Genomic DNA, 17,484 nt, shown 5'->3' on the forward strand with positions numbered 1-17,484 from the left:
GATGTCCGGAAATCCGTGAAGGCAGTGAAAGGATAGATAGGTCAACAACAAGGAATATCGTCCTGACATTATGCAAAAACAAACATCAACAACAAATCCTGGAGCAAAGCATCTCCGTCTGGAATCGATTGCAGTACTACGCATGTGCAATGTTGTCTGACCCCAACACACTTCCTGGTTCCACAGCGTGTGCACATGTTGAAATGTCATCGTGAACACTAAACAATCCGCAAATTTAGCTACATCTGTTGGGGGATTCGGGTCGTTATTTCAAGCAGTTCTTCTGACTTTTTCTGTCAATCGGAGGACGCACACAGATCATGAAGGTTTTCATAACAAGACGCATCCCACAGGAGGGAATGAAGATTCTATCACAGGCTGGAGTGTATGCAGGTTTCACTTTATAGTTAGCTATGATCAGCTTGGTAGCTAGCCGTATGAGTATCTCATGCGCTGGCACTTTTAATCTATAATGCATGACTGAGCCATGCCAATAGTGTTATAATTGTGTTACTTAATTCTAGTGCTAGTCTACTTCTTGCTGTGTAAATGCATTGGACACACAGGAAGTGGAGGGTAATGTTACACCGTGTTCTAAAAGTGAAAGTTCATTGGGTTAACCTTTATTCCAGGTCACACATTATAGTGGGTACTCTGAAGGCGTTTTTATAACACTTACAAACGTCTATGTAACATTTGGTTTAGGTAATGAGGTATAATAAAGATTAAAGGTAGGGGAAGGTATGGGGAGAAAACAGACCTTGAAAAATAGCACACAGACAGACAATGCAGAGTATGTGGAGAGTACTGTACAAAGAAGTAAATGTTGTCTTGGTCTCTCATTTTAATCTGGTCATCTCCCCATTTCCATGGAAACAGATGTAAAGTGTCACTGTGGGACTCTGATGAGACCGTTCCGAGGGCGGAGCTTCTGAAGGGCGTGGCGGGGGCCCATGGGCTGCTGTGCCTCCTGTCGGACAAGATTGACACTGAGGTTCTGGACGCAGCAGGTACGGTGGACATAATCTAATCTGGACCAGATTAACTCAAACAGCACTTCTCAGTATTTTTCAATACAGTACCAGTCAAAAGTTTGGACCCACCTACTCATTCAAGGGTTTTTCTTTATTTGTACTATTTTCTACATTGTAGAATAATAGTGAAGACATCAAAACTATGAAATAACATGGAATCATGTAGTAACCAAAAAAGTTAAACAAATCAAAATATATTTTAGATTCTTCAAAGTAGCCACCCTTTGCCTTGATGACAGCTTTGCACACTCTTGGCATTCTCTCAACCAGTTTCATGAGCTTTATTTGCAACTTATTTTTTTACTTATTTTGTACATAATGTTGCCGCTACCGTCTCTTATGACCGAAAACAACTTCTGGACATCAGGACTGCGATTACTCACCACTGACAGAATCCTTTTTTTCCCTTAACGAGTCTGACGTGCCTGACGCGAATGATATACTGTTTCCTCGGGAACAGGCCCAGATCCCTGTGATTTGCGTGAAAAGGAGGCAGAGAAAAATGGGCCAGACGACGGGCTGCCTTCTGAGAATTCGTAGGTGATCAAATTAACCTCCACTTCCTTCCATTCTGCTAGCAAATGTAAAACCTTTGGAGAATAAAATCGATGACCTACGCAGAAGATTAAACTACCAACGGGACATTCAAAACTGTAATATCTTATGCTTCACGGAGTAGTGGCTGAACGACGACACTATCAAAATACAGCTGGCTGGTTATACGCTGTACCGGAAGGACAGAACAGCGGCGTCTGGTAAAACAAGGGGACGGCGGACTATGTTTTTTTGTAAATAACAGCTGATATCTAAGGAAGTCTCAAACTATTGCTCGCCTGAGTATCTCATGATAAGATGTAGACCACACTATCTACCTAGAGAGTTTTCATCTGTATTTGTGTACCTGTTTACATACCACCACAGACTGAGGCTGGCACTAAGACAGCATTGAATGAGCTGTATTGCGCCATAAGCAAACAAGAAAACGCTCACCCAGAGGTGGCGCTTCTAGTAGCTGGGGACTTTAATTTAAGGAAACTTACATTCGTTTTACAAAATTTCTATGAGCATGTTAAATGTGCAACCAGAGGGAAAAAAACTCTGGACCACCTACACACAGAGACGCATACAAAGCTCAACCCCGCACTCCATTTGGCAAATCTGACCATAATTCTATCCTCCTGATTCCTGCTTATAAGCAAAAATGAAAGCAGGAAGCACCAGTGACTAGCTCAATAAGAAAGTGGTCAGATGAAGCAGATGCTAATCTACAGGACTGTTTTGCTAGCACAGACTGGAATATGTTCCGGGATTCCTCCGATGGCATTGAGATGGGATTGAGGAGTACACCACATCAGTCATTGGCTTCATCCATAAGTGCATTGATGACGTCATCCCCACAGTGACCGTACATACATACCCCAACCAGAAGCCATGAATTACAGGCAACATCCGCACTGAGCTAAATGCTAGAGCTGCCGCTTTCAAGGAGTGGGAATCTAACCCGGAAGCTTATAAGAAATCCCTCTATGCCCTCCGACGAACCATCAAAACAGGCAAACTGTCAATACAGGACTAAAATTGAATCGTACTACACCGGCTCTGACGCTCGTCGGATGTGGCAGGGCTTGCAAACCATTACAGACTACAAAGGGAAGCACAGCCGAGAGCTGCCCAGTGACACGAGCCACCCAGATGAGCTGAACTACTCATATGCTTGCTTCGAGGCAAATAACACTGAAACATGCATGAGAGCACCAGCTGTTCCGGGAAGACTGTGTGATCACGCTCCCCACAGCCGATGTGAGTAAGACCTTTAAACAGGTCAACGTTCATAAGGCCGCAGGGCCAGACGGATTACCAGGACGTGTACTGAGAGCATGCACTGGCCAACTGGCAAGTGTCTTCACTGACATGTTCAACCTCTCCTTGTCCGAGTCTGTAATACCAACATGTTTTAAGCATGCCTGTGCCCAAGAACACTAAGGTAACCTGCCTAAATGACTATTGACCCGTAGCACTCACATCTGTAGCCATAAAGTGCTTTGAAAGGCTGTTCATGGCTCACATCAACACCTTTATCCCAGAAACCCTAGACCCACTCCAATTTACATACCGCCCCAACATATCCACAGATGATGCAATCTCTATTGCACTCCACACTGCCCTTTCCCACCTGGACAAAAGGAACACCTATGTGAGAATGCTATTCAACACCATAGTACCCTCAAAGCTCCTCAATAAGCTAAGGACCCTGGGACTAAACACCTCCCTCTGCAACTGGATCCTGGACTTCCTGACGGGCCGCCCCCAGGTGGTGAGGGTAGGTAACGACACATCTACCACGCTGATATTCAACACAGAGGACTCTGAGGGTTGCGTGCTCAGTCCCCTCCTGTACTCCCTGTTCACTCATGACTGCATGGTCAGGCACTACTCCAACACCATCATTACGTTTGCCGATGACACAACAGTGGTAGGCCTGATCACCGACAACGACGAGACAACCTATAGGGAGGAGGTCAGAGGCCTGGCCGTGTGGTGCCAGGACAACAACCTCTCCCTCAACGTGATCAAGACTAAGGAGATGATTGTGGACAGGAAAAAGAGGACCGAGCACGCCCCCACTCTCATCGACCGGGCTGCAGTGGAGCAGGTTGAGAGCTTCAAGTTCCTTGGTGACAGCCTTGAAGACAGCCTTGAAGAGGGCACGACAAAACCTATTCCCCTTCAGGAGACTTAAAAGATGTGCCATGGGTCCTCAGATCCTCAAAAGGTTCTACAGCTGCACCATCGAGAGCATCCTGACTGTTTGCGTCACCGCCTGGCATGGCAACTGCTCGGCTTCCGACTGCAAGGCACTACAGAGGGTAGTGCGAACGGCCCGGTACATCACTGGGGCCAAGCTTTCTGCCATCCAGGACGTCTATACCAGGCGGTGTCAGAGGAAGGCCCTAAAAACTGTCAAAGACTCCAGCCACCTTAGTCATAGACTGTTCTCTCTGCTACCGCACGGCAAGCGGTACCGGAGCGCCAAGTCTAGGTCCAAGAGGCTTCTAAACAGCTTCTACGCCCAAGCCATAAGACTCCTGAACATCTAATTAAATGGCTACCCAGACTATTTGCATTGCCCCACCTCCTCCCTCCCCCTCTTTTATAACGCTGCTACTCTCTGTTGTTATCATCTATGCATAGTCACTTTAATAACTCTACCTACATGTACATATTACCTCAACTAACCGGTACCTCCGCACATTGACTCTACCGGTACCCCCCTGTATATAGTCTCGCTATTGTTATTTTACTGCTGCTCTTTAATTACTTGTTACTTTTATTTCTTATCCATATTTTTTTTAACTGCATTATTGGTTAGGGACTCGTAAGTAATCATTTCATTATCAGGTCTACACCGGTTGTATTCGGCGCATGTGACTAATAAAATTTGATTTGAGGTAGTCACCTGGAATGCAATTCAATTAACAGGTGTGCCTTGTTAATTTGTGGAATTTCTTTCCTTCTTAATGCGTTTGAGCCAATCAGTTGTGTTAAGGTAGGGGTGGTATACAGAAGATAGCCCTATTTGGTAAAAGACCAAGTCCATATTATGGCAAGAATAGCTCAAATAAGCAAAGAGAAATGACAGTCCATCATTACTTTAAGACATGAAGGTCAGTCAATGCGGACAATGTCAAGAACTTTGAAAGTGCAGTCGCAAAAACCATCAAGCGCTATGATGAAACTGTCTCTCATGAGAATCGTCACAGGAAAGGAAGACCCAGAGTTACCTCTGCTGCAGAGGATAAGTTCATTAGAGTTACCAGCCTCAGAAATTGCAGCCTAAATTAATGCTTCACACAGTTCAAGTAACAGACACATCTCAAAATCAACTGTTCAGAGGGGACTGCGTGAATCAGGCCTTCATGGTTAAATTGCTGCAAAGAAACCACTACTAAATGATACCAATAATAAGAAGAGACTTGCTTGGGCCAAGAAACACGAGCAATGGACATCAGACCGGTGGAAATCTGTCTTTTTGTCCGATGCGTTCAAATTTGCGATTTTTGGTTCCAACCGCCATTGTCTTTGAGACGCAGAGTAGGTGAACGGATGATCTCTGCATGTGTGGTTCCCACCGTGAAGCATGGAGGAGGAGGTGTGATGGTGTGGAGGTTCTTTGCTGGTGACACTGATGGGACTATCATTTGTTTTTCAACAGGACAATGACCCAACACCTCCAGGCTGTGTAAGGGCTATTTGACCAAGAAGGAGAGTGATGGGGTGCTGCATCAGATGACCTGGCCCCCACAATCACCTGACCTCAACCCAATTGAGATGATTTGGGATGAGTTGGACTGCATTTGAGGAAAAGCAGCCAACAAGTGCTCAGCATATGTGGGAATTCCTTCAAGACTGTTGGAAAAGCATTCCAGGTGAAGCTGGTTGAGAGAATACCAAGAGTGTCCAAAGCTGTCATCAAGGCAAAGGGTGGCTACTTTTGAAGAATCTCAAATATAAAATATATTTGAATTTGTTTATCACATTTTTGGTTACTACATAATTCCATGTTATTTCATAGTTTTGATGTCTTCACTATTATTCTACAATGTAGAAAATAGTAAAAATAAAGAAAACACACCTACTCATTCAAGGGTTTAACTTTTGACTGGTACTGTATATTTAAGGTTTATTTTGAATTGTACACATTTGCAGCTAAAAGCTGAATTGCAGCATACATATGCCTACATAAGTAAGTAAGTAAATGTATATTTATCTGTATTTGAGGCTGTTAGGTATGTATTATACAGTAAATGTGTTGTATGATAGTTCCCATTCGGTCTTCTCCTAACACGTAGCTATCGATTTGTGTTCAGGTCCAAACCTGAAGGTTATAAGTACCTTGTCTGTCGGATTTGACCACATGGCCATGGATGAGATCAAGAAACGGTAAGACTAACTACCAACTAGCTTGTACGCAGTGCTTGACTTGGGAGGAAAGAGGTGCAGGAGCTGTGTTTTTCTAAGTCAGTCCATTAGACTATGTTCACAGAAATTCTCAAATTATATTATGCTACAGAGATCTGGTTAATCAAATGTATTTATAAAGCCCATTTTACATCAGAAGATGTCACAAAGTGCTATACAGAAACCCACCCTAAAACCCCAAACAGCAAGCAATGCAGATGTAGAAGCATGGTGGCTAGGAAAAACTCCCAAGAAAGGCAGGAACCTTGGAAGGGAACCAGGCTCTGAGGGGTGGCCAAGTCCTCTTCTGGCTGTGCCGGATGGAAGGGTTCATACACATTTTGACAGATGGAATTTCATTACTTTTCCATGACTTCTCCATGACTTTTAACCAAATTTCCATGACCAATAATTGGTGGTCGCCTACATGAAAAAAGTCAGCATAATTAAAGGCTTCTGGTCTCTGATCTCATGTAGGCCTACTATAATGGGAAGAAAAAGTATGTGAACCCTTTAGAATTACCTGGATTTCTGCATAAATTTGTCATAACATTTTATCTGATCTTCATCTAAGTCACAACAATATATACGAACGTCTGCTTAAACTAATAACACACAAACAATTATAATTGTTCATCTTTTTATTGAACACACCGTGTAAACATTCACAGTGCAGGGTGGGAAAAGTATGTGAACCCTTGGATTTAATAACAGGTTGACCCTTCTTTGGCAGCAATAACCTCAAACAAATGTTTTCTGTAGTTGCGGATCAGACCTGCACAACGGTCAGGAGGAATTTTGGACCATTCCACTTTACAAAACTGTTTCAGTTCAGCAATATTCTTGGGATGTCTGGTGTGAATCGCTCTCTTGAGGTCATGCCACAGCATCTCAATCGGGTTGAGGCCAGGACTGACTGGGCCACTCCAGAAGGCGTATTTTCTTCTGTTCAAGCCATTCTGTTGTTGATTTACATCTGTCTAATGGGTTGTTGTCCTGTTGCATTAGCTAACTTCTGTTGAGCTTCTATTGGCGGACAGATAGCCTAACATTCTCCTGCTAAATGTCTTGGTATAATTGGGAATTCATTTTTCTGTCGACGATAGCAAGCTGTCCAGGCCCTGAGGCAGCAAAGCAGCCCCATACCACGATGCTCCCACCAAACTTTACAGTTGAGATGAGGTTTTGATGTTGGTGTGCTGTGCCTAATTTTCCTCCACCCATCGTGTTGTGTGTTCCTTCCAAACACCACGACTTTAGTTACATCTGTCCACAGAATATTTTGCCATTATTGCTGTGGAACATCCAGGTGCTCTTTTGCTAACTTCAGATGTGCAGCAATGTTTTTTTGGACAGCAGTGTCTTCTTCCGTGGTGTCCTCCATGAACACCATTCTTGTTTAGTGTTTTATGTATCATAGACTCGTCAACAAAGATGTTAGCATGTTCCAGAGATTTCTGTAAGTCTTTAGCTGACACTCTAGGATTCTTCTTAACCTCATTGAGCATTCTGCGCTGTGCTCTTGCAGTCATCTTTGCAGGACGGCCACTCCTAGGGAGAGTAGCAACACTGCTGAACTTTCTCCATTTATAGACAATTTGTCTTACCGTGGACTAATGAACATCAAGGCTTTTAGAGATACTTTTGTAAACCTTTCCAGCTTTATGCAAGTTAACAATTCTTAATATTAGGTCTCCTGGGATCTCTTTTGTTCGAGGCATGGTTCACATCAGGCAATGCTTCTTGTGAATAACAAAATCAAATTTTGTGAGTGTTTTTATAGGGCAAGGCAGCTCTAACCAACATTTCCAACCTTGTCTCAATGATTGTACTCCAGGTTAGCTGACTCGTGACTCCAATTAGCATTTGGCGAAGTCATTAGCCTAGGGGTTCACATGCTTTTTCCAACTTACACTGTGAATATTTAAATATTGTATTCAATATAGACAAGAAAAATACAATTTGTGTGTTATTAGTTTAAGCACACTGTGTTTGTCTATTGTTGTGATTTAGATGAAGATCAGGTAAAATTTTATGTCAAATTTATGCAGAAATCCAGGTAATTCCAAATGGTTCACATACTTTTCTTGCCACTGTATCTCCTGCCGTTGTGCCCTTCATCAAGGCACTTAACCCCGTACAGAGTAGAATAACTGCACTGTTAGGCTACTGTATAAAATGCACGTGGTCAACCCTCCATCTGGAGAGCTACAGGGTGTGCAGGATTTTGATCCTGCCCTGAAACACACCCAAGTCTCCTTATCAAGTTCCTGTTGAGCAGCTGATGTTTAGGCTACAATTTGGAGCAGGGCTCGGAACAAAAACCTTCACAGCCAGTAGCTGTTGGCCACCCTCGATTTAAAATACTGCAACATTACAACGAAACACTTTTTATGTTTTTATTCAATTATTCTCTCATTCATTCCATGAATCAGGGATAAAACGGATAAGGTAGGCTTCTTCAAAGCAAGGTAGCTCACTAAGACATGTTTATCTATAATATTCATGCTTCAGGGGAGATCTATGCACTGCATCAAAGTTATTTGTCAATTAGGCTATTCTTCGAATATTTTTTTGCGTTGTCGGAATTACATGGCTAGCCTACTGTTTAATAGAGGGGAATCACAGCTTTCAAATGATGGTGTCAGATTTATTTCTCAACAGTGCCGGTGAAAAGGCAACAATGAGTCAACGACTTTAATTCTTAGGCATAAAGCTAAATAGTTAACTAGCGAGATAACTAGCCATACTACAAGCTATGTTTTGAATTGGCTATATATAGTTAGTCTATCATTATTTTATAGGCTGCTGAAATGTCTCTCTCTCCCCTCGGGCAAATGGCCCACTCACACTGGCACACATGCAGATAATGCACAGCACACACAGAGAGATGTGCTGAAGGCAAGGCCTAATTCTGATCATGGCTGATATGTCGATTTTTAAGTGATTGATAATATATTTTAAAAGGAAATCACAATATTAAAATGAAATGACTTTCCAGGATTTTCATGACCTTAAAAAACCTAAATTGACAACTTGGAACATCACATCCTACTCATTCAGGCTGGCGCATTCTCAAACTGGAACAGTCTACTACCACGCATACACCGGATTCACAGACTAGAGGAAAATTATCTTGAACAAAGCGGAATCAGGATGGATGCCCACTCTCAATTGCTACTCAATTGCGATCCCGCATTCACCCCGCCTTCACTCCACTTTGATCAATCTTTTTCTGACTGTGTGTGAACCTGGGCTGCTGATTAGCCACTTTGTTTTATAGAGGAGCCGGTAAGCAGTTCCGGATAAATTTGAGATGCCGGTACGGTGCTGCAGACGGCTCCGGCCCAATTCCATCAATGAATGTACGAACAAATACCTTCCTCACATCTAAGTCAGAAACTCTCATTGTGCCCTCGTCTCCATGTTCTGTGCAGAGGGGTGCGTGTGGGCTACACTCCAGACGTCCTGACTGATGCCACGGCGGAGCTGACCGTCGCCCTGCTCCTGGCTACAGCTCGGCGGCTACCAGAGGGCGTGGTGGAGGTTAAGAAGTCAGTGACCAATAAAAACACAGATACATTTACTACATGAGATTTCAGTTTCGGATGATCACTCTTGACATGTTGTACATTGATACTTTAGGGATGTGTTGCCGAACCAAATTTTTATATGAGCAAAACAGAATGTGTGTCCTCAGTTCCCACTTTTTAACTCTCTCTCTCTCTCTCTCAGTGGAGGCTGGAGCACCTGGAAACCTCTGTGGTTGTGTGGTTATGGTCTGTCAGGCAGCACTGTTGGTGTCATCGGACTGGGACGCATAGGTAGAGTGACGGTGATTGATTGATACTGGATTCTGTCTCCTGCCTTTAGGCCTGAGGTCCATACCATCCATACTGTAGCTGAAAGGGCTGGACAAAATGTCTTACTAATTGATTGATTGTCTGAAGTCAATGCTGTTTTCGCTCAGGTATGGCCATTGCCAGGAGGCTGAAACCGTTTGGAGTGAAGAGGCTCCTGTACTCTGGAAGAACGGCCAAATCCTATGCTGCTGAGGTGGAGGGAGAATACGGTGAGCGGGGTTGGAGGGGCTAGGGAAAACAGGAAAGTATAAGAGAGAGGGTGAGAATCAGATGAGGTGTTTATTTGGCTGTTTCTTCACCCTCTCTCCTCCTCTCTGTTGCAGTGCCCTTGGACACGCTGGTGTCTGAGAGTGATTTTGTCGTGGTGTCCTGCGCCCTCACACCAGAGACCCAGGGCCTGTGTAACAAGGACTTCTTCATCAAGATGAAGAACACTGCTGTCTTCATCAACACCAGCAGGTACTCCATTAAACACGTAGAGCAGTGCAAAACAAACCACACTGACTGCGTTTGGAAATAAGCACTGTTATAATCATTCAAAGTTGTAAAAATAGAGGTGTGTGTGTTATAGGGGTGCAGTGGTGAATCAGGAGGATCTGTACCAGGCTCTGTCCAGTGGTCAGATAGCTTGTGCTGGGCTGGACGTCACAACCCCAGAACCACTCCCCACCGACCACCCCCTCCTCACCCTCAACAACTGTGGTGAGTATATGGAGACACAGGGATGGAAGCTAGTTTACTCTGTTTTATTGTCTATGATTCGTCTCTAATCATTGTTGTGGTCTTTCCAGGGGAATCAAGAATACTGTTTTTTTTACGCCTGCTCATTGAAATGAACCAGTTGCTTTTCCCCAGAGATGATTTATACTGAAGAAAAATATAAGCGCAACATGTAACAATTACAAATATTTTACTGAGTTACAGTTTTATATAATTAACTCAGTCAATTGAAATAAGTTCATTAGGCCCTAATCTATGGGTTTCACATGACTGGGAATACAGATATGCATCTGTTGGTCACAGATACCTTAAAAAAATGGGCCTCACAATGGGCCTCAGGATCTAGTCATGGTATTTCTGTGCATTCAAATTGCCATCGATAAAATGCAATTGTGTTCGTTGTCCGTAGCTTATACCTCCCCATACCATAACCTCACCGCCACCACGGGGCACTCTGTTCACAACGTTGACATCAGGAAACCGCTCGCCCACATGATGCCATGCACGTGGTCTGCGGGTGAGAGGCCGGTTGGACGTACTGCCAAATTCTCTAAAACAACGTTGGATGCAAAAAATTAACATTCAATTATCTGGAAACAGCTCAGTTGGACATTCCTGCAGTCAGCATGCCATTTGCTCACTCCCTCAAAACTTGAGATATCTGTGGCAGTGTGTTGTGTGACACAACTGCACATTTTAGTGGCCTTTTATTGTCACCAGCACAAGGTGCACCTGTGTAATGATCGTGCTGTTTAATCAGCTTCTTGATATGCCACACCTTTCAGGTGGATGGATTATCTTGCAAAAGGAGAAATGCTCACTAACAGGCATATAAATAAGAGAAATACGCTTTTTGTGCGTATGGAACATTTCTGGGACATGTTTATTTCAGCTCATGAAACATGGGACCAACACTTTACATGTTGTTTTATATTTTTGTTCAGTGTATATTGTGCAATCCGATCACATCCCTGCTAATACTTTTCTCTCCTCTGTCCACCTGCAGTGGTCTTGCCCCACATTGGCAGTGCTACCTACTCCACACGTGGCATCATGGCAGAGCTGTCCGCAAACAACCTGCTGGCAGGCCTACAGGGCACAGACATGCCCAGCGAACTCAAATTCTAGTGCTGCTCTACAACTTCTCAATTCTGCCTCAGTCCTCCTGTTAGAATGATTTTTTTGTTAACCAATCAGTAGTCATTACCAGGGGAGGTTAAAGCCGTAAGTGACCAGGAAGGAATCTGTTGAGATTATTGCAGTTCTATTAAAGGAAAGATTCGCCCATTTTGAATGTTTTATCATTTTTGTGCATCTCTGAGCGATGTTCTATCGATTCCCGGGGATTTTCATGTGTTTTCATGTGTATCTGAGCTATTCTCCAATTCAAAAATGCAGAAATACAGCCAGTATGCCATGTTTTGCATCGCAAGAAATACAGCCGGTATGATACGTTTAGCATCATAGAAATACAGCCGGTATGATACGTTTAGCATCATAGAAATACAGCCGGTATGATAAGTTTAGCATCATAGAAATACAGCCGGTATGATAAGTTTAGCATCATAGAAATACAGCCGGTATGATAAGTTTAGCATCATAGAAATACAGCCGGTATGATAAGTTTTGTATATGATGTAAAATTCGTCCTTTCGGCTGTATTTATACCTGCTTGAATGGCAAATAGATGCACAAAAACTGTATAACATTCAAAATGGGTGAATGTTTCCTTTAACATGCTCTCCCAACATGAAGGTAAACTTCTGCCTCTTGCTCTTACTGTTTTATAAGAAATGACTAACTTAAAATGTTACTTGAAAGAGGAAGTGTATAGTATTAGCGTTTTGAGAACATGCCTTAGTGTACTAACTACTCCTAAGGGTCAGCCATGGCTTCCTTTTAAAGATGTAGAAAATCACTACAATGTCTCTGCACACACTTAATTCATTAGTGGCCTTGTTCTTATGAAACACTTTGTCGAATTGTACAAAATACTTGATTAAAATAGTAGTTGTAATGTTTTCTCTTGTTCTCATTCCAGTTTTGTGTTTGTTAACATATTGAGATATGGCTCTTCGTTGTCTATTTGTGCATAATTCTAAGAAACACTATCTCTAATCTATGGTAAAACGCCTCGTCTGTAATCATTGTTTCAAACCAGCTGATCACTCCCTCCCTCTAACATGGTCTGTCATTCTGGCTTTGTTGAATAAAGTAGAAATGTTGTACAGTATGTAGAAATGTGTGAACATATTTCCCCCATAAGAATTCTAGATCCATATGCGTAAATGAACAATGAATAAAGTTAGAGTAGATCATTTAAAAGATGGTCAGGGATCAGTTTGGTTCCAATGTAGTTTAATTTGTATCACTCTTCAATAGTGATCCTACTGAGAAGTAGTGTGTGATGCATTGTAAAGCTATTTTATAGAGTTCCATTCTCTCTGTTCTACGATGATAACATCACATTTCATGTAGTCATCGTCTAGACAAACTACAGTATATTCTGTACGTGCTTTCTAAAATCATCAACACACAGTCAACATTTGTTTTCACATCAACATTAAAGTGTCTACTTAAACAAGATTTATAACAATGACCAGACAAACATAACCCTGATATGGCAGAACAATTTGAAATGGAAAATGTCAATGAGCTTTCTGACTGGTAGCACCGGCTATTTTTCACAGTGTTTCCACCTGATCTCCCTGTCTCTCAGAGCAGTGTGGCAGGCAGGTGGCTGCTCTGCCAGCGTAGACAGGTGGTCTTAGAGTGTTTGTACAAATGGGACGACTGACTGAAGCGTTTGCCACACTTGAGGCAGGCGTAGGGCTTTTCTCCTGTGTGGACTCTGATGTGTTTCTTACAGTCAGTCAGGTTCAGGAAGGTCTTACAGCAGATCCGGCAGGCGTATTTCCTTGCCCCCTCCACTACCAGGACGTTGTGCTCCGTCATGGCCTTCTTACACTTTGAAAGGACGTCCTCTGATGCTCTGGTGAGGGCAGTGCGAGGAGCAGTATCCCCCCCTGCTGGACCGGAGGAGGAGGAAGGATCCTGGGGTTGTCCATCTGTCTGGCCCTCAGAGTTGGGGTTCACTTTTGGGGCGATGCGACGGTAAGCTGGCAGCCCTAAGCTCCCCCCAACTCCGGTCATCTCAGCCCTGGATGATCGGGAGAGGGACGTGCTCAAACTGAGGCTGCCCAAGGTGCCTACATCTGGCCTGACGCCCCTCAAGAAGCCCCCCAGAACATCCTGAGTCTGGGTGGACTGGAGGATGAATCCATCACTGAAACTGTGACCCTCGCTACTGATGAGCTGCTGGAAGGGGACAGAGGTTACTGGGAACATAAGGGAAGAAGAGGAGGCGTTTGTTGCCTCTGAGTTTTGAAGTGACCTAACAGCCTCATTGCTTTCTGCCTGAGCCTCACTGATGGTGGTGTTAAGGAGACTGTCCTCTCCTAAAGCCTCAAGCTGACTCCTGGGGTTGAGAATGCATGAAAGGCCCATGTCTTGGTTGCTGTCTAGGCCCTCATTATCAGACAACCCATCTCCTCCATCCGTATTGTCTTGGAGTGGGTGTGTGTCTGTCTGAGGATTGGAGCTAGATTGGGGGTTGGATGAGCTTGGGTCATTTCCCTTCGGGCTGAGTATGTCTTTCTCATCATTTGCTGGCTCATCCTGATGATCACCAGTGTCCTCGGATGGGAATGGAGGATAATTGGACACACCTGGTGTGTCTGGATAAGAGTTCACCTGCTCACTCTTCACAACTACATCCATCTTATGATCCTCCTCTTCTCCCTCTTCTCCCACTTTCACTTTAAACACGATCCCTCCATCCACCAGAGAACGCTCTGTGTGATCCTCTCCCCCATCATCCCGTGTCCCTCCCACGTTACTATCTGATTGGCTAGGCAGCTGTACCTCTTCTTGTAAAGTCCCTTCATACTTCTCCTCCTGCTTCTCTGCACTTCCCCTCTCCAGGCAGAGGCACTCGTCTGTCTTTAGGGAGTCAGGGGAGGGAAGCTCCTCACCCCCATTACTCCTGGACACCCTTGGGTAGCCCCCCCCGTGATTCCCCTCAGACAGCCTGCACCCACTCTGCTTGCTGTTCAGCCTCTCCTCCTGAAACATTTGGGGAGAAGAGCTCTTGCGTTTGTGGTGACGCCGACCAGAGAAAGCTGCCAGTTGCTCCATGCTTCCATCTGCTCCAACCCCTCCGTCCCTGCCTCCAGCCTGGCTAGCATCCAACTCAGTCTCGCCAACATCGAGGCTACCTTCCAGGGCCGATGTGACCAGGCTGAGCCCCAGCTTCTGGAGCAGGACAGATCTCTGCTGCCTGGAGTTGACCCCGGCCATGGCTGCTGCCTGGGATGGAGATTGCCTCAGATGCTGCTGGTCCACTGCATGGCTGAACTGCTGCTGCTGCACTGGCGAACTCCAACCACGCGGGGGCGATGTGGGGAAGCTGCGGGAGGTGAGGTGGTGCTTGCAGGCCTTGACCACAGTGTTGAGGTGCAGGTGGGAGGCAGCCAGGAGCACATCCATTACATTGGAGGCCCCCAGAGTGAGAGTGGAGGTGTAGATCATGTCCAGCAGGGCAGAGAAAGCCTCAGGAGTCACTACCTCTAGATCCAGCTCCATCACACTGGCTCCTCCACCTTCCCCCTCCACTGCATTAAGAAGGGCCCTGAAGTGTGTACTGCAGGCTGCCAGGACAGAGCGGTGGGCCCTGAAGTGTTGGCCCCCCACTACGATCACACAGTCACAGAGCTGACCACTGACACGCTGGTGGTTCAGCTGCTGGAAGATGTTCTCGAAGTGACCTGGGAAGTCCATCTTTGCCTGAGGATGAACATGAGGAATAGTCAAACTGAGTGATCAAGCTGACAATTTTTTTTATTTTCATTCAATGCACTACACCCAGGACAGTTTCCATACAATAGATTCAATGCTAGTAACAAAAAACTATAATGCAAATGTAATGTCTATGGACTAATTTGACTGGTATAAAGGTCTGACACTGTAGATCACATTTGTCCTTGCAAATATTAGTTACTAATTGTATGAACAACGGAATAAAACCGGCATATCATCTTGCAGTGTCCCCATGCTCGTGCCTGAAATATAGACCAGAAGAACTACCTCGCTCAGTACCGCCCTCCTTTTACGTTTGTATCATTCGCTGAATGAATTAAAATGGCTCAGTTAGCTACATTCACTAACTAGCGAGCTTCTCAAATTGTAACAAAGCGATCAACGCAACAAAAAAAATAAAACAATATTTGGCTTACTTTACCTGAAAATAGTCTATAGTCTGCAGAAGATGTATAGGGTCACAGTAAACTGGGAGGAGGCTAGCCCAAACATCTAATCTTAACAAAAACACGGAAGAACGCGGGGTCTCATCGGTCGTCACTAGTTACCACAGCCACAAAGTCATAAACCCCGCCCATCTCAAAATGTATTTTCTTAAAATGTGACTTTAAGGACTAACTTTCATGAAGACATTTTTTTTATAATCAAAAAACATATGTTTAAGGCTTAGTTATAGTGAAACACGTCAATTATGGTCTTCATTTTGACAGTTCGTTGCAAAAGTGATATATTTTGGTCTTTTAGTAGTAAATCTAGCTGTTTTTGCCCCTAGTGGTTCAACTCTACAATTGAAATCGTGACGTACAGGTACCTCTACGTCATCTCAAGGGAGGGGTTCGGTATGAAATACATACCCTTCTAGATCTGCAGGGTATCTGTGAGCTGCACGGTACCACATTAAGGTTTACTATAAAAGCAGGCAGTGCTTGACTTTGCCAGGAGTTCACCAGAGCTGAGTACCAGCACCGTACATTTTATACTGCTGTGGCATTTGTTTTCTACTGCACATAAATGTAAACGGTACCGCAACCAAAATGAGTACCAGTACCTATTTCAGTCCAAGTCAACCACTGAAAGCAGGTGACAGTGCGCCTTACTTTGCCATGGTCTTGGTAAAGGAACGTGCCAATATACTGTATTTCGCACGCTGCTTCCGTGACTAGACTACTGACATTACACATTAAAGGCAGTTAAGGCACATTTCCTCATATGACCAAATTCAACGTTTTTGCTTACTGTTTCATACACCTCTATGTTTTACGAAGAAAAAAACATGTTGGCTATGGGGATTATGCATTCGTAGCTACATCCATCGCAACAACAATGACAATAATGGTGATTTGAACTCGCATTTTTTTCCACCGGTTATGACTGATTGGTGGCGCAGTCCTCTAAAACAGTTGGCTGATAGTCCAATGGTTGTGAATTCTAATCCCACATTGGATACATATTATTATTTTCTCTCCTTTATATACAATATTCATCCTGTGCCTAAACACTTCTAATTCTGAAAAGTGAAAGCATACCTGTGAGAGGAGTCACCCTGGTAGTAGTTGTGGGTTTTTATACAGAACTCAAGGCCAATCTGTGAGTTCATTTGACCATTGGAAAAAGAGCTACTGCGTAAAACACTGCAATGAGGACCGAATTGAGCACCTAATCTTTATTTTCAAGGTGATGATTGCACTTTTCTTCCAATCACAATACCGCAATAATGTGAGATTCCCGTGGGGGATTCGAATTTGCACCCTGCAAGTGGCATTTGATGTCAGGAACTCGGCACCTTACCACTGTAAACTAACCTAACTGTCCAGAGCCGTATTTGCTCATTATGCACATCATTTTATTATCAGAGCGTGGCGGTGGATTTATGGTAAACTTTAGTGAGAAAGTGTTGGGATCAGGTACAACTACGTTTACCCACCCCCAAAAATGAATATTTATGAGTAACCCACAACTTCTCATTTGAATGCATTTTTATTTTTAAGGGATTGGGCAAAGGCTGAAATGGTGGTTGAGAGTTACCCTTA

General features: G+C 44.0%; 2 protein-coding genes across 4 annotated transcripts; one reads left to right on the forward strand and one right to left on the reverse strand.

Moving 5' to 3' along the window:
* The first annotated feature begins 154 nt into the window (after window positions 1-154).
* LOC115205327 (glyoxylate reductase/hydroxypyruvate reductase) lies at window positions 155-12,809 on the forward strand. Its single transcript, XM_029771165.1, has 9 exons — window positions 155-385; window positions 880-1,010; window positions 5,903-5,975; window positions 9,431-9,547; window positions 9,729-9,817; window positions 9,964-10,065; window positions 10,180-10,315; window positions 10,428-10,558; window positions 11,583-12,809. Exons 1-9 carry the CDS (start codon window positions 321-323, stop codon window positions 11,702-11,704), a joined length of 966 nt encoding a protein of 321 aa, XP_029627025.1. The 5' UTR covers window positions 155-320; the 3' UTR covers window positions 11,705-12,809.
* Window positions 12,810-12,917: 108 nt separating this feature from the next.
* LOC115205324 (zinc finger and BTB domain-containing protein 5) lies at window positions 12,918-17,062 on the reverse strand. Of its 3 annotated transcripts, none has more exons than XM_029771158.1 (2): window positions 16,981-17,062; window positions 12,918-15,421 (listed from the first exon to the last, which is right to left on the reverse strand). In XM_029771158.1, the coding sequence occupies exon 2, from the start codon at window positions 15,413-15,415 to the stop codon at window positions 13,292-13,294; it is 2,124 nt and encodes a 707-aa protein (XP_029627018.1). In that variant the 5' UTR covers window positions 15,416-15,421; window positions 16,981-17,062; the 3' UTR covers window positions 12,918-13,291. The 3 variants fall into 3 exon arrangements, with proteins under 3 accessions (XP_029627018.1, XP_029627017.1, XP_029627019.1); XM_029771157.1 differs by lacking the exon at window positions 16,981-17,062 and adding an exon at window positions 15,876-15,988; XM_029771159.1 differs by lacking the exon at window positions 16,981-17,062 and adding an exon at window positions 15,871-15,978.
* Between the last annotated feature and the right edge of the window lie 422 nt (window positions 17,063-17,484).

The sequence above is a fragment of the Salmo trutta genome, chromosome 13, assembly GCF_901001165.1.
Source record: "Salmo trutta chromosome 13, fSalTru1.1, whole genome shotgun sequence".
NCBI lineage: Eukaryota > Metazoa > Chordata > Actinopteri > Salmoniformes > Salmonidae > Salmo > Salmo trutta.

Excerpts from the sequence above, each read along its gene's own strand:
- LOC115205327 (XM_029771165.1), top strand. The coding sequence starts at position 321 with ATGAAGGTTTTCATAACAAGACGCATCCCACAGGAGGGAATGAAGATT. Across the intron at positions 5,976-9,430 it reads ATGGATGAGATCAAGAAACG|AGGGGTGCGTGTGGGCTACA; the intron begins GTAAGACTAACT and ends TGTTCTGTGCAG. Across the intron at positions 9,548-9,728 it reads GGCGTGGTGGAGGTTAAGAA|TGGAGGCTGGAGCACCTGGA; the intron begins GTCAGTGACCAA and ends TCTCTCTCTCAG.
- LOC115205324 (XM_029771158.1), bottom strand. The coding sequence starts at position 15,415 with ATGGACTTCCCAGGTCACTTCGAGAACATCTTCCAGCAGCTGAACCAC.